At 57.9% G+C, this 16,112-nt stretch overlaps 1 protein-coding gene across 8 annotated transcripts in view; it reads right to left on the reverse strand.

The window, feature by feature from the left end:
- HELZ2 (helicase with zinc finger 2) overlaps nucleotides 1–16,035 on the reverse strand; it is a 29,995-nt gene extending 13,960 nt beyond the window's left edge. The window contains exons 1-8 of one of the 8 annotated variants that reach the window (XR_005259507.1): nucleotides 11,158–11,632; nucleotides 5,353–6,489; nucleotides 5,059–5,242; nucleotides 4,569–4,676; nucleotides 3,496–4,019; nucleotides 2,526–3,158; nucleotides 612–1,395; nucleotides 141–216 (exon numbers count right to left, since the gene is read on the reverse strand). Coding sequence is in view for 7 of the 8 variants with exons in the window: in XM_038158780.1 (XP_038014708.1) it covers nucleotides 141–216; nucleotides 612–1,395; nucleotides 2,526–3,158; nucleotides 3,496–4,019; nucleotides 4,569–4,676; nucleotides 5,059–5,242; nucleotides 5,353–6,347 (3,304 nt within the window). In the remaining variant the exon portion in view is untranslated. The other 7 variants (XM_038158780.1, XM_038158782.1, XM_038158779.1 and 4 more) reach the window with 7 other exon arrangements.
- Between the last annotated feature and the right edge of the window lie 77 nt (nucleotides 16,036–16,112).

Below are 16,112 nucleotides of genomic sequence, written 5' to 3' on the forward strand. Positions count from 1 at the left end.
ATGGCTGTAGTTGCTAGGGACCCCCATGTCCACCAACATGACTGCAAAAGCTGTGTATGACTCTCACACAGAAGACCCCAAAATGCAGCCAGGCATGAGAGACTGTTGCACCAGACACAAACCTGGCAAATTACACAAACCTGGCAAATTTTCGTAGTTTTCCACCACCACATCTTGTAGCTGCTTTTTCCTCAGCTCTTGTCTTGTTGCAGAAACCTGGTAAGAAAGAGGCACAGCTGATCTCAGCTCAGAAATGCCACCCACCAAGCACCAGAGTCCCTCATCCTGCCCAGCTGCAGGTTCCCCAAACTACTTGAAAGCAGCCACACAACTGGGCTGACTTCAGCCAGAGCTCCCACTGCCCCGTAATTAACCTGTCTAGAAGATGCTGACAGAGGTGTTTAATTAAGCCATCCCACCATCTCTGCTCCAACCACCCAGGACACTCTACCTAACTGGAGAGTGCCTCAAAAAAACACTGAAAGCACATGAGATCCCAGATTTCCTATTTTTACTAGCACAAATACTAATAAATAGATTAAAAGGATCTTTCTTAGTCTTAGGGAGTGTTTAGTCAGCAGTGCAGGCATAGCCCTCTCAGTTGGACAGACCTGCATCCCATGGGAGACCACACAGATCTTCTTCAGATCCTGGACACCCCACTCATCTGGCCACCTCTGATAGATCTCCTTCACTTTCTCAGTCACTTGTATTATCTCGGAGACATTTTGCCAAGAAATCATGGAGATATCCCTTTCAGCCACACCAGACACATGGCAGAACATGAGGGGATAAATTTCGGGATGGGGTGGGATGTTCCCACTGGCTTGGATAGCGTTGCCTTTGCCGATGTAGAAGTGCTTGGAGATGAACTCGATAATGCCAGCAGTGGAACGATAATTCTCATTGAAGATGATCCTGCTCTTCATGGCCACCTCATGCCTCTCCTTCTGGTAGAACTGAAAGAGCCGGTTCAAGAGGGTGTGATGAGCAGATTGCCCACCCCCAACACAGAACAGCTTTGGGGTTATCTGCATGTGGTCCCCAGCCAGGACAATGCGGGTCTCAAAGGTGGCATAGGAGAGCGGAACCAAAGCTTCGCACTCCAGCATCTGCGCAGCCTCGTCGATCATGATGTGGGTGAAGTAGCCAGGGGGCACCTTCAGGTCCTTGGATAGCATGGAGGTGGTGATAATGATGTGGTGCTTGTCAATCTCAGCCTGCGTGGGGAGGCGGAAGGAGCACTGGTCTGGCGAGAGGCAGCAGTACATCAGGGTGACGGGGTCCACCATGCTGATGGGCCGGTCGGCGTACATGATCCGCAGGGGAACAGCCCAGGGGTGCCCCGCGGTCACATAGTTATGGAAATACTCCCGGATGTAAATGTCAGCAGCGCTGGAAGGGAACAAAAGGGAAAAGCATCAAGCAATCGTTGGCGCTGTTCTTAAATTCTGTGACACAAAGTTCTCTCTCATCACTCTGCAAAACACATCCAGTTTCTCTCCTAGCTCTGGTGACACCACACTTGTCACAGCAGACATTCACAACTGCACAAAGGAGCCAGTGCCTACGCAGCCACCAATTCCCAGCCTCTTTCAACAGCATGATTTAAAATAGGAATTGGTATTTGAGGCTAAGACATCTCTTGACACTCTTATGGAAAAATGTGATGTGCCTAACAAAACCTGTGGCCCTGATGCTGTGCAGGTCCAAGTGACAAGGAGCTCTCCTCTGACAGCAAAGCATCCCCATCCCCTGGTGAGAAAGACCTACAGGAGAAGCTTCCGTGCAAGCAAACAGCCTGGAACAGGCTAAGATTAGCAGTCACCATCTATTATGCATTAAAAACTGAGGCAGTCACAGCCTGCAGGATCAGATGTGGACACTCTTTTCAGTGTAACTGCTCTAATTTTAACAGTCCTGGCCTGGTTTCTCTGAAGGCAGATCCAATGGCATTCAGACCAGATCTGCATTTGCTCTTCCCCAAACCCTCCCTGGAAAAGTCAATAGATTGGCATGTACACAGAGCCAAACAGCCTTCAAGGGCAGCTAGAGCACAACATTATCCCAGCATGGTCAGGCAGCAGCTCTCTACTTCTTGCAGTACACAGTAAAGGCTGGAGAAAACTGACTCTCCAGCCACATTCCCATTTCATGATGAGGCAGGAATATGTGAAGTGCTCAAGGCCAGGATGGACAGGGCTTGGAGCAAACTGGTCTAGGGGGAGGGTTTGGAACAAGACAAGCTGTAATGTCCTTTCCAACCCAAACCATTCAGGGACTCTGTGAGTCTGTGTTGGCTCTTCCATAAGGACTTCCACCCATGCCAGGCTTCCTCCTAGCAGGCATGGGTGGAAGTCCTTATGGAAGAGCCAATAAATTCTAATTTATTTTAAAAAGCAATTAAAGCGGACACTGAGAAAAGAGCAGCCTGACTCTGGCTCATACCCTCTGGCTCCCCTTCACCCCCTCAGTGAGCAATGCACCAGCTTGCTCACAGTTCTCATTGCCTCTTCCCTGCTGACCTGTTTGTGTGAGTGCAGATCAGCACCCGTGCGTTGGGCTGCTTGAGGATCTCCAAGGTGGCCATGGCCAAGGTGAATGTCTTCCCTGTGCCAAAAGGCCCGTAGATGAGCAGAGGCGGGACCTGCCGGCTGGTGGTCGGCTGGCCTGTGATGAAGGAGATGGCTTGTTTCTGCTTGTTGTTCCCTCTCTGTGGGGACCCAAGAGAGTAGGGGATGGAGCAACTGGCAACATCTGGCACAACCAGCTTCTCATCCAAGAGGCGGTCCACAGCCTGGTGCCACTGCCGGAACAGCAGCTGGTCTATTTGGAACTGGATCTCCACCTTGTGGGAGGTGTTTGCCTTGAAATTCAGCTCCGAGCAGCATCTGCTTGGTATCTGTAGCCAGATAGTCTTCTCTGTGGTGGCTTTATGTTCCACAAAAACTTCATAAACCCGATTGTCCAGAGGTGGGTCAAGCGCCAGGAAGGCGGTGGGCACAGACCTGCTCAGCAGGTACCCCTCGTCCGTGTCTGGTGAGAGGTTGTAAGGGGTAGGCACTTCAGCAAACAGCTCCCCAGAGAGAGCAAACTTCGCCCCCATGGAGAGGCTCTGCAGCATGGGGGTCAGCGAGATGAGCACACGCAGGTTGAGTCTGAAAGGAGGAAACACCCAAATGAAGAGCAGAGAAAGGATCTGTCAGCTGCTGGACCCTCCTCCGTGGAGAGGGGAGTGCCACCTACACCCAGAGAGGGTCTGCCAGCCCCCCAAGCACACACAGACAGAAACCATGCTCTAGCTAATCCATGGCCACAGGATGAGACCCAGCAAGCCATCCTTCTTGCCAGGTTTCTAGTTTTCTTGGAAGGCACCGCAAGACCCAACCCAGAATGGGCAGAAGACCCCAGGAGCAGCATAGCCCCAAGGGTTAGCAACAGGCTCGTGGTCCCCAATGAAGGGGAACTCCAAACGGGTTCACGCCTGGCACTTACTTGGCAATCAGAGCCTGCTCAGCTTCTTCCTCACAGAAGAGGAAGCTGTGCATCCTCTCCCGATAGTTGAGCCGGGTGATGGGGACGACTGCACTGCTCTCACTTTGGTAATCCAGTGCCAGAGCAGGAGGTTTGTACTTTGCCAGCAGAACCACATCTTCTTCAGTCCTCGGCACGCTGGGAACAATGATGCGGTTACCGCGGTCCCAGCGCACAAAGTTGACGGGGCGGCTGCTCTCCCTGGTGCTGGGGACGTGCTGGGGGGCCTCGCGCCGGCCCACCTTCACCTTGATCTTCTGCATGAGGACGGGGCGCTTGCCGAAGTCGAAGACCACCCACTGCTCAAAGATGCCCAGGATGCTGCACTCCATGCTGACCTCCACCTGCACGATGCGGGGCGAGGAGGACACGGTGGCCACGTGGTCCCCGCAGATGTACTGCAGGCCCCGGGAAAGCCCATTCCCCGAGAAGTAGAAGTTGACTCCAGGGTCCCGCTTCAGCAGGGCCACGTGCTGCAGATGCATCTGCCATTGAGGAGAAGACAGGGACATAGTGAGGGCAGCCCACGGGAGGTGCCCAGCAGCTGGTGAGGTGCTCCAGCAGCATTCCTAGAAAAAGCTGCTAGAGGAACCAAACTCTGTGTCGGTCTCACCACAGGTTATTCCTCATGCAATCACACAGAAACTACTCTAAGGTCTCAGAGAACCTCAGGTTTCAGTTTAATATCAACCAGTGTGCAGTAAATGGGAAATCTACGTTGGAGAAGACAGGCTCTTGTCCCCAGCATCCACAAAATCCTGGTCAGAAAAGCACCTGAATGCTGTTACTTGTGATAATACAGGGGAGATGTTGAGAGCAGCCAGGTCTGCCCCAGGACCACTGCACAAGACAGGAGACATGGTGGCTGCATCCCCTGCACACAGCCCCATTGCAGGCATCACCTGAGCAGCTCCTGAATGCCCAACACATGTCCTCCTTTAAACACGCCCAAATCCCCATCCTTCTGCCCCTTGCAGAAATAATAACTAAAAAACCCCCCAACCAAACAAAACCCTGCAAAGGACTGAGCTAACCTGAGAGTGGACCTTGAACTGCCATTGGTATTTCTTCTTCCTGTCCTCCAGCTGCACATGCAGAGGCTGCTCACACACAACTTGGACACCCTCGACGTGCTCAGCCATCTGTGGGGAGTCATGAGAGGAGAGGGACTGAAGGCAGCATCCCAGGGACACGCCTCAAAGCCCTCCACAGTGCCATCTTCATCCTTGCCTTTACGCTACATCCTCCCAAGAGGGATCAAGAGTACATCCTCATATTCCATCCTCACCCACTGCTACTCCACGCAGCAGCCTTGGGAAGCAAGAGGACCCACGGCATAGCTCAGGTACCCCGAGCAGGCTCTCAGGTTGCTGTCTCCAAAGAAATGAAGGAAGGAGGACGTCACTTCCCTTTTTGCATCCCCATTAGGAAGGTGAGCAGTGGGCTCCATTCCCAAGCTCTCACACCAGAGGATTCCTGTGATGCGCTGGATCAAAGCACTCCCACCCTGTGCCCGCCACTCACAATTAACACCTCGTTGGAGCACATCCGATACTCAGCAAGGAGCCGGTCCCGGTAGGACAAGAGCCCATCCTTCAGGGCTTGCTTCTTTTTCTTCACGGAAACCTTCACCCTCTGGATCCACTCCTGCAGCTCCTCTTTGGAATGAGCCTTGGTGCAGCTGTTCCCCATTTCACACACCTCCGCTCTGTCAGGAGAGAGGTGTTCCAGGTGCCACCCGTGCCCGGTGGCATGGGGATCCTCAGGGAGCAGGCAGCTCCCTGCTGCCCCTGCCCTCTTCCCCGTTGGAAGCCTTACCTGCTGCACAGTGAGAACTTGGTCAGCCCGAGCGGTGGTGCGCGGTGGACCCACTGCACGGAGCTGTCGACCGAGAGCATCTGCACGTGCTCCATGGAGGAGCAGTGGTTCTCAAAGCTCTCCTGAGAGCTGCAGGTCACCAAGCAGACGTGGCAGTAGAAGTACACGGGCGCAGGCGCTGCCGGCTTGCTGTTGGTGCTGCCGGTGCCCAGGGACGGCAGCAGGTCGGAGCGCAGCAGTCCGCGCTCCCTCTCGGCCTCCCAGACGGCCATCTCCACGTCACTGTGGGCGTACTGGCAGCGGTGAGGGCCGTGCCTGCAGGGCCGGCCCCGGGACACAAACCGGCAGTAGGCCAGGGTCTCGATGAACTCAGGGCAGGGCCGGATGGCCGTGTACTGCTGCTTCTTCTGGCTGTCCAGCACCGCGTGCACCAGGAGCGGGTCCCAGCTGCGGTGGGACTCACAGAGCCACCCGCAGCCACCCACTGTGATGCGCTGGGGGCGGCCAAAAAAGCATTGCTTGCAGATCTCCTGGAAGCACCCCCCGAACTCGCTGGTGATCTCACTGGCAGCACCGGCAGTGAGGTGGGGGGTGGCAGCGGGGTGGCCCCCCAGCTGCGCCTGCAGCACTGCCGCCTTCAGCCAGCGCCGCTCCAGCTGGTGCTCCCTCTCAAAGTTCCAGACCGTGGCCTCCTCCGTGCTCCAGGCAAAGGTGCACTGGTTCTTGTGCCTTCTGCAGCCCAGCCCCATCACGTAGTACCTGCAGACATCGTAGCGCGCCGGGCTGGGGAAGCCGGGCCGCCGGGACACCTTCCTCCATGCTGTGCTCCGGTGGCAGCGCGCCAGCAGGATCTCGTACATGCACTTGTGCTCCACCTCCTGGGGGTGGTAGGTGATCTCGTTCTCCTTCACACTGCACTTGGAGCAGACCAGGAGCAGCTCCAGCTGCTGCTGGAGGCTGCCCAGTGGCACCTTCGGGCCGTTCGTCGTTGGCATCTTTGGCAGCAGCTTGAGTGGGGCGCAGTTAATGGCAGGAAGATCTTAGAAGGTGATGCCGTGGGGAGGAGGTGCCATGGAGCGAGTGGCCTTGTCCTAGCTCACTGCATACCTGCTGGTCATCGGTGCGAGCTCATCAAGCCTGACAAAGGAACAAGGAACAAGTGACTAAGCAGGAAACATCAGACAATCCCTGGCGGGTGCACACAAAGGCACTGGCACAGCCAGGAACCTCATCCAGGCAACCTCTGCCTCAGCATCCTCTCCCCAGCTGTTCCCCCACCAGCCTGGGTCCCAGGGGAGTGTTTTGCTCAGGGATCAGGGTGCTGAGTGGTGCTGGTCCTGGCAGGGCTCAGCCTGGTCCCTGATGTCCCTATAAACCATCAGCATTTACCATCCAAAGTGGCAAAGCAGTAACAGCTCCAGAGGGCCCAGCACGGTCCTCACAGCAGCCACTGATCTCCCCCGGACCATGGATACATGATCCAACTTCCTCTTCCTGCTGCCAGTACCTGCCCCACCTTGGGTCCCTCCTGCCAACTTTCTCTTTCTTTATCCTGTTTTCTTCCCCGAATTGGCCAGGCAGCCCCACGCTGAGCGGGAGGAACCCAGCTCCAGCCTATCAGCCCATCCTCCCCGTAGCACAAAAGATTAATTGGAATTAATTAATGGAGCAACCACCCTCTTTGCTCCCGGGTTGCAGCAGCCAAGGCCGGGAGATGGGCATGCTGGAACAGGGGCCTGCCGGCATCTCTCCAGCTGACAGCTCGGTAAACATCCGCCTGGGAGAGCTCGGCCCTAGCGGCGAGAAGGCAACTCACGGCCCACTGCCCTTCCCAGCCACCAGCTCCGGCATTTGCCATCAGTTTCCTGGGTAACCAGAGGCCAGGAGCAGCCCTGGGAATGATGCTGCAGGGTTTGGTGGCTGGGCCACGTGGTCAGGGTGAAGGGAACATGCCGGGGCACATCTCTGGGCAGGGTGTGCTGCCAAGAAAAGCCACCAGCCTCGTGCCGAGCACCCATCTTGGGCTCCTGACCAGCAGCCACCAGACTGGCTCTCTGGCAATGCCAGGGAAGAGCAGGATTTACAGCTGAGGTCCAGTGGACAATGGAGCAGGAAGGCAAATCTTGCATTGCTTCTGCATTTTTAATTAAGTATCCTTTGCTCTTTTCTGGGATAAACAGGATGCTGGGCAAAGTGGGCAGGGAGTGCTGAGGCTGCTGCTCCAGCAGGAGCTCCAGACAACAAACACCAAACTGGAAGTGGTTGGAGCATCACCCACATTCCCAGCACACCCTTAGAGAGGTCCTCACCCCCCATCCCAGTGTCACAGCATCCACCTGCTGCTGAGCCGCGAAGGAGCCATCTAATCCTACTTCTGGGTGTGCATCAGGCCAGACACGTGCTCGGTGGATAAACACCCGCTCAGTTTATCTCTCAAGGCCTGGCAGCAAGCCTGGCACTGGGCAGAGCTGCAGGTTTCCGTTTTGGGAAGCTGTGGGATTCCGTGGCAGACTCCCATGCCAGCGCTGGCTTGATTGGGGTCACTGTGCCACACCGCTGTGCCATGCCAGGAGCTCGGCATCCAGAGCTGAAGCTGGGTGATTCAGCTCTGTGCCTTCACTTCCAAACCTTCACTGAAGCACTCAGTGCAGGCTGGCAGTGAAAGAAGAGCAGTGACCCCGAGGCTGGGGCCAGCAGCCAGCCAGGGTATTCCTATCCTCCGGCTGAAACAGGGTCATGGTCATTGGAATAAAACTTTCTGTAGTCCAGGGGTCAGAAGCTCTTTGTTTGTTCTGGTTCTACCACAAAAAAAGAAAAATTGGTGCCACAGCTGAGGTTCTGGTACTGCCTGATTGCCGATTGATGCAGATGAAATGCTTTGCACCGAAACGAAATTATTTGGGAAAATTTGAAAATAAGCACCTACGAAGAGAGGAGGGAGAGTGGAACAATCTGTCTCATGCCCAAGGGCATCAAGGGATGTTCCTGTGATTCCCAGCAAAGGCAGCACAGTGCTGGTGAGGGCTGCAGACCCCTGGAGCTGCTCCTGTCAAACTGCTCCAGGCTGTGAGCACCAGAAAAAACCCCAGACACTGGGAACCAGGCAGAGTGTGGGGAGACACAGCCTGCTGCGAGGGCTGGGCTGCAGGAGGGAAAAACCCTGCACCTTGTGGGGGTCAAAATCCCTCCTGTTGGAGCCTGGGGAGGCTGCTTGCTCCAAGGGAGCATTCCCACTCAGCTTTCCCCGGGAGGTCAGGCATGGACTGGGTCAGGGCAGAGGGGGTGTCCCTCGTTCAGCTTGCCCCGGGACCGGGCACAGGGCAGGGGGGACACGGAGGGCCGGGCTGCTCCCGAATGGGCTCAGCGGGAACGCCCGGAGCGGGACACGGGTCACGCCGAGAGCCCTTCAGCTGCTTTGAAGCTGGCGAGGGCAGCACGCTCCCGGGGGAAGCGACTTCGGCGGTTTCGGGAACACTTCGCTCTCCCTCCCTTAGCAGTTCCACCTTCCTTCCTCTGGAAATCTCCGCCTCCGGCCGAGCCCTCCTGGGAAAGGCACTCGGGGTTTGCGTCTGTGCAACACTGTAACTGGTGAAAACTCCGCTAAAGCTCCGCTACACTCGCGGGAGAGGAAGAAACCCGATCGCCGGCACTCGGCTCCGTGCACGGGGAGCCGAACTTCCCGGTCCCGGCACCTCTACGGGGTCCCGCAGCACCGCCGGTACCGACCCACCCGGCCAGACGCTGCAAACTGCCCCTAAAGAGCGAGCAGGACAGCCGGAGTGGCCCTGGAATTCATGCCTAGGCAGGGCATCCCAGCCGGAAAAAGATAAGAGGGAATATTCCACCTTTAAAGGGGTCAATTTCCCCGCTGTTTATTTTTTTTTTAAGAGGGCGTTTGATTTTGAGCGAACTGCCAGGACATGCTCTGGGGCTGGAGGTGGAAGAGGAAATGCAAACCCCGCTCAAAGTCTCGGCACAGCACTAGTGCTGACGCCAAATTAAAGCTTTTCTCTCTCTACAGCACTCTTATAGTAGGAAAGGAAAAAAGAAAAAAAAAAAAAAAGAAAAAGAAAAAGAGGAAATGAAAATGCTAAGGTAACTTTTGCAATCCAAGCTTGGGTGGAGGGAAGACACAAGGCATGAGGAAGCTTGGGGAGGTGTGCCCCAAGACTGCTGTCCCACTGGGAATAAAACTGATGTCAACAGGGCAAAATCCAAATGCTTCAGGGCAGGTAAGAGCGGAAGGGGAGCAGTATTTAGCAGCAAGCCACAGACCATGATTTACAAGCTGAATTTTGTATATTTCAAGAAAAAACAACCTTTTTTACAGAGATCCTAAAAAGCTCAGCCTGGCCTTTAAAGCCACTCACATCCTGCTGCTGGGTGACAAGTCACCACGACAGACAGAGGCAGGTTTATTGTACCCATGGCCCCATCTGGGTGAGTTCTGCCTCTCCCCCAGGCACCAACACAGCCCCACGCACCCTCTGCCCAGCTCTGATCCAGCCTTGCCACAAACCAAACCCGAAGAGAGCACACCACGGCCTCGCTGATGGCATTTCCTCCACGCTCAGGAAAACGCTTTGGGTCAGGGCCGGGCCACGCTGTGTCCAAGCATCGTCCCTGGCAGGCGCCTTGCAGGGCAGTGCTGCGGCCAGAGATAATCACATTTCCCTGGAAATGGCGAGGGGAAGCATGGCTGTGGTAGAGAAATGCTCTGCGTCCCGATGCTCTGTGCCCATCCTGTCCCACCAGGAGGAAGGTGGCCCTTCTCTGAGCTCCTGTTCGTTAATTATTGACAGGATATTGGGCAACACCCTACGCTGGAGTAAGCCAAGTGCCCCTCGATCAGAGCAAGTGACGTGGATCAGAGTGTTGGGAGTGGGATGGGGACAGGGGACCCTGTGCCTCGGGGGGCTGCAGCCCCACACCCCGGTTACCGGACCTAGCTGAGCACTGGCCCTTGGAGGTTTTTTTACAGCTACAAGCAGCACTCAGAGCAACAGTGCAAGAGCTTCCCAGCATCTCCAGCAGCCCACCAGCGATCAGTGCAGCCGGGCTGCCCGGGAGCGTTTGGAAACGCTGGAAGAGGAGCTGCCTGGCAGATGCTGGCCAGTGCCACCCCACCACTTGCAGTCCTCCTGGCTGCACCGAAACCGCACCCTTCTGGAATCTCCCTCCAGTGCAAAAAACAGCCTCCAGAGTTCTTGGCGCCCTCCCTTCCCAGCCTTTTTCAACCAGACAGCTCTCGATACATCCCACCCAAGAGCCGGCACTACCGGCCTGGCTGCTGCAGCGACCGTCGCGACACGAGTGTGCGTGTGCAGGCACCGACCCTCCAGTGTGTGCAGAGCCCTGAGACACGTGGACCCCCGGCTGCTGCATTTGCTTCTATCCAACTGTAAGAAGTTCACCGGGAGCTCCCAGATGCCATTCCCGGAGTTCTGAGGCGGCAGCAGGGTTAGAATATCGATGTCAGGGATCGCTCACCGAAGGCGGCACTGTGCACGCCCGGGGTTCTCCCCACCCTCCCAACAGGGCTTTGCACCTCAAAACCTGCACCCTGGCTATGACCCTCCTCTGCCGAAGGCATCCCGGCCCCGGCGGGGACGCTGCGAGCCGGGGCGGGGGCTGAGCGGGATGCGCTCCCCGCACGCCCTGCAGCATCCCGCTCGCCTTGCAGCACCCCACGGCTCGCTGCGGGGCTACCGGGGGCACCCTCGGTCCTGCAGCCCCCCAGGGCGCTCCGCTGACCGCCCGTCCCCGGAGCTCCCGCACCCCCGGAGCGCCCCCCGCCGCTCTCACCGCCGCCGCCGCCGCGGTGGGGGGACCCGCGGGGACCCGGGGACTCGCCGCCGGCGGCAGTTTCGCTTCTCGGGCCTCCCTGCATTCAAACCGGGGCCGGACTTCGCGGAAATTGCATCACGGCGGCCCCGCCCCGCCCCGCCCGCGGCACCGGGGGGAGCAGCAGCCGGCACGGCCACCGGGCGGGCACCGGGAGGGGGGAGCCGGCACCGGACAAGAGGGACGGGCAGCGAGGGGGGCGGGGGGGGACAGGCACCAGGGGAAAGGGGCACCAAGGGGAGCGGGCACCGGCATTCAGGGCAGCAGAAGCCGGTACCGGTACCGGCAGCGACGGGACAGCACCACCCGCACCGCGCAGCGAACAGGACGGGCGCTCCTGGGGGTACCAGCCCGCTCCCGTCCCACTCCCGCATCCCCGCGCATCGGGGGCCGAGTCACCCCCGGTCCTGACCCCCAGGTTCAGGGGCCGCTCCCTGCGGGGGAGCTGCTCACCTGCACATCGGGATTCCCCGCGCTCAGATTCGTTCCAGAGCCGGGAGCGGCGGCACCGGAGCTTTAAGGGAATATTGAGCAGCAGTCCCAGTCCTCAGCCCGGCGCCCCCGGCAGCTTCCTTTTTATCGGGGCTCGGGGGGGCGGGGGTGGGGTGCAGAGCGCTGCCCTCCTTTCTGTTCATCATCACTTTCGTTTTCCGTTCGGTTCCCCGCCTGGCGCGATGCACCCGCTGCAGTGCTCAGCCTCGAGCCAAAAAAAAACCTCAAACGCCAAATACACCCCTGGCAGCAGGCGAGTCTCGTTTGCATCGTGTTTCGTGGGGCAGCACCGACAGCCGGGGGGTAACACCCCGCACCCCAGTTTGTGGGCACGCGTTACCACACGAGCACCATCAGCTGATGCTCAGCGCCCGAGGAGGAGGGGATCGGGATCCTCAGCACCAGGGCTGTGGAGCCCATTCTCAGCCCCTTCCCACCTCACCAAACCCATCCCACAACAGCTTAGCACCTCATCCCAGCCCTCCCCCTGTGCGGTTTGGTGATGGGGCAAATTTGGGGATAAAACACATAGAACCAAAAACCCCTGCAACTTGATATGACCCTGAAACACCCAAGCAAAACCCCAGGAAACCACAACAGCAGCCGCATCTCACCAGCCTGGACACAAGGCTTCAGAAAGCCCTGACCTGTAAAGCAGCTGCTGTGCCAAACACTGCGGTCAAGCCCCAGCGTTCCCACTTAATGGAATTATCTTCATGCCAGAAGCCAGCTGCAAGCCCTGGAAACAACCAGGAAAAACGAACACACCTCCAGCTGCAAGTGGCTGTAAAAAATCGCCCCAGGCCCCAGAGGCAAAGTGTCCCTGCTGATGGGGACGCTGCTCAATCCTTCCAGCTGCAGATGGGCACCAGCTTGGTGGTGCCACCTCAACGCTAAGGCAGCCTTAGTGACAAAAGAAAAGTTTTTCCTCAAAGCAAATGGGAGGAGGAAACACAGAGCCAGCCTGCGGGGCATGCTGCACTGGAGCAGGAAGGAAGGAGGGGCAGAGAGTGTTTTCCGGCATGTTTGTCAACACCGGTGGAAGGAGGAAGAGAAACGATGCTTTTGACCTTCCTGTTCTGTGCAGTCGAAGCCACTGGGTGCCTCAGAGGGAGCTCGCACCTTGCTACCATCCAGCAGCACCCTGCGGAGCCAAGGAAAGGGTTTTCCCACCAGGGAGAGGAGTGGGGCAGCCCAGGCCTGTGGGTGCTGGACAGACCCCACCGGAGCAGAGGGCACTGGATGGATCCCAGCAGAGCACTGGGGGGCTGTGGAAACCAGGTATTCCTGGGCAGCAAAGCCACCAGGGCTGTGCAACAACACCCTGGTCACTGCTGGACCTGTGGCAGGACGGCCACCTGCACAGGGCCACGGCTGCCAGGCTCTGCTGCACTCTGTGCTCTGCCAGCGAGGAGCAGTGGGTGGCTCAGCCCTACAGCAGGATCTGACCCCATGAAGCCCCTGTGCTCAGTGTTCCCATCCAGGAAAGGGCTCCCCAGCTTTGTCCTTGCAGCTACCATGGGAACTGTTATGGTTTGAGCAGCACCAATCCCATCCCTGCCTGGGAAGGAGTGACCAAGCAAAGCCCAGCCCTGGTATCAGAGTGGTCCATAGTGATGGAGTCCATCCCCATTTGCCTGGGGCAGGAATCATCCTCTCTGCAGCCCTGACTCTAAAACACAGCAAAGGTCTCTGTGACAGCATCAGGCAACAGTGAAAAGCAAACGAAATACCTGGCACTACTCCCCTGAGGTGCCCGAGCCAGGACGGGCAGTGCCCAGCTCACCCAGGCAGAACAGCCTGGCACTGAGGCTTCACTCTGGATTTACAGGTGGGATATCTGGAGTTTCCACTGATTTTACAGGTGGGATATTTTCCCTCCAGCTCTAGAAGCAAACAGCTTTCGCTGTATTACATAAAGCTTCCGGCCCTGCTCATCTCTCAGCCAGGAGCGGCGGGGCAGCGCCGGGAGCAGCGGCGGCTCTGCCGTGCCTCCATCGCCGGCGGCGGGGCGCAGGAAGCCGCTGCTGGAGCAGGGAGGAGGCAAAGCAGCGTCACCGCATCCACAGCATTAGGGCGGGGGAGAGCCGAAACCCAGGATCTGCCGATTTTAGACAAACAAACGCCGAACCGAAAGCTCTGAGTTTCGGTTTCCATTCCTGAGGTGACACGGCCGACAGTCGCGGAGCGGTTTTCCCCAGGAAACCATCGCTGCTGCTCCCCGCCCCGGCGCCAGACGCTGCCCTTTGTGTACTGCACACCCCCCGCTTGTCCCAGGAAGTTGCTGGGAGCTGGGAGAGCCTTCCCGAGAGGATGCTGGAGCATCTCCTGTCCCGGTAACAGCCCTAACCTGCCCAGAGAGACGCAGAGAGCGAGGAATTGGTGATTTCTCACAGCCCCCACTCCCTGGCACCACAGGCAGCAGCCAGGCAGGACCGTGGCGAAGCTCTGCTCGCGGTGCTGCCGGGAAGTGGGAGCCTCTGCTCTTTCCCAAACACTGCACTCTGCTCCCGTGGACACCTGGAGGAGAAAATGCAAGTGGCTGATTCTCCATCACCGCACAATCCAGGAAAAAGCAGGGATTTGGCATGAGTCATCCGCAGCCCTTACGTAATTTTGTCTCTGGGTGCGAGTCCTCTACACCCGGCAGTGAGCAGAGCAGCCCTGGGCTCCCCGCGGGAGGAAAGGGAAGCAGGTCGCAGCCTGAGCACCTGAGGGGACCCCAGGAAGGCAGTGCTGGCAGCGCCAGGCTGGTAGAATGGGTGCTGAGAGCCCCAGCCCTGCCCAGGGACCCCAGGCTCACAGAGCGGGTTGACTCACTGGGATCCACAGCAATGTCCCAGCTGTGGGTGCACGACACCCACTGCGGCCTTGGGAGCCCACGGTGAGGGGTGCAGCCCCCTGGAGGGGACCTTGGGGGCTCCCCAATGCAGATCCCCAGAGCTCAGTGCCATGGGGATCCACAGGTGGGATGTGCTCTCCACGAGCAATGCTGTACCACTCCTGCTGAAGCCAGGGCTGCAAGACCAGCTCACACGGGACTTCCCCCCGGCCAGGGAATGTCGCCAGATCGCCCACGGCCACATCCAGCCCAAGGCCGCTCATCCAGACGCTGATAATCTCTGCATACAACTCGCTGCAGACAACTTCCCTTCTTTGCTCTTCCTTCTCAGCCCTCATCCCACCGCGAGTTGCTGACTCTGCGAGCCCCAGCTGCCCCGGGCCGGGCGGGGAAGCCCCGCGGCGCACTCGGAGCAGCACGGGCAGCCCGGGAGCGGAGCGCTTCACCGGGGCAGCCCGGAGCGTCCCCTCCAGGGAGGCGGCCTCTCCAGGGACACAGGGCTGCCCCCCCGGCACCTCCCTGACGGGCTGCCCCGAGAGCCGCTGCAAAGGGAGGGGAGAATTGCAGCGGCCCAAATCTGCCTGCCGAGCTTTTATTGCTTGGGGAGCTGTTTACATCCCAAGGAAGAGCGGCTTTGCAGGGCAGAGTACACCCACGCTGGGAATGCTTTGCCGGTGAGGTGATCCATAGTCTCCAGGGCAGGTAAAGGTGCACGGAGCCAAAGAGCTGCTGCCTTCTGCTTGCTCTGCCCTGCCCTTGCTGCCCACACCAACATAGAGCTGACACAAATCCTGTCCCACCCCACACTCCACTGCCACCTCTCAGATGCCTTTAAAGAGGAGCCAGGAGGTCTCTCCAGCCGTCCCCTTTCCACCTGAACATTCCCTCTTCTACAGCCCCTGGAAAACCCAGATGAGTTTGGCCAAAGCAGAGGTGGCTGTAGTAGTATGCTCAGCCCACAGCTTTCCAGGGCTGGGCAAAGGCACCACAGCTTTCCAGCCCTGGCCCTGCTGGGGAAAGGTGTCCCTGTGTTGCAGAGGGACAGTCACTCACCATTGCAGCACAGGAAGGGGGGAATTTGGGCTGGAAACCCACCTCAGGTGTGGCTCAGTACTGCTGCTCACGTTGGAGAGGCAAAAGGCAGATCAGGGTGATCACAACCCTTTATATGTCCTTGGTCTGGCACGCTACTGCTGTCCCAAGTACAGAGATATGACGGTGATATCTTAGCAGCAGCCAGCTGGGAGGGAAAAACCTCTGATAAGGCAGGACTCCTCCTCATCAACTGTGGCCTCAGCTGAGTCTCGGCCAAAACGAAACAAAATCTAATGCTTCAGAGGAATAGATCACTTTTCTTCCTGATTACGTGTCAAAACTCTCCTAACCACAGGTTGGGGACCAGCGGTTATCAGCACTGGGTGCAGCCAGTCCCAGCCGTGCCACGGACAACCAGACTTTGGAGCCACGTTTCAGGCTCCTTGCACACCCACGGCCAGAGGGAACACAGAGGACAAGCACATTTATATTTAGAAAAGTGTGTTTCTGTCCTGCCTTAGCCCCATTTCACAATCCCAGCTGTTAT

Source organism: Motacilla alba, chromosome 20 (genome assembly GCF_015832195.1).
Source record: "Motacilla alba alba isolate MOTALB_02 chromosome 20, Motacilla_alba_V1.0_pri, whole genome shotgun sequence".
In the NCBI taxonomy this organism is placed as follows: domain Eukaryota; kingdom Metazoa; phylum Chordata; class Aves; order Passeriformes; family Motacillidae; genus Motacilla; species Motacilla alba.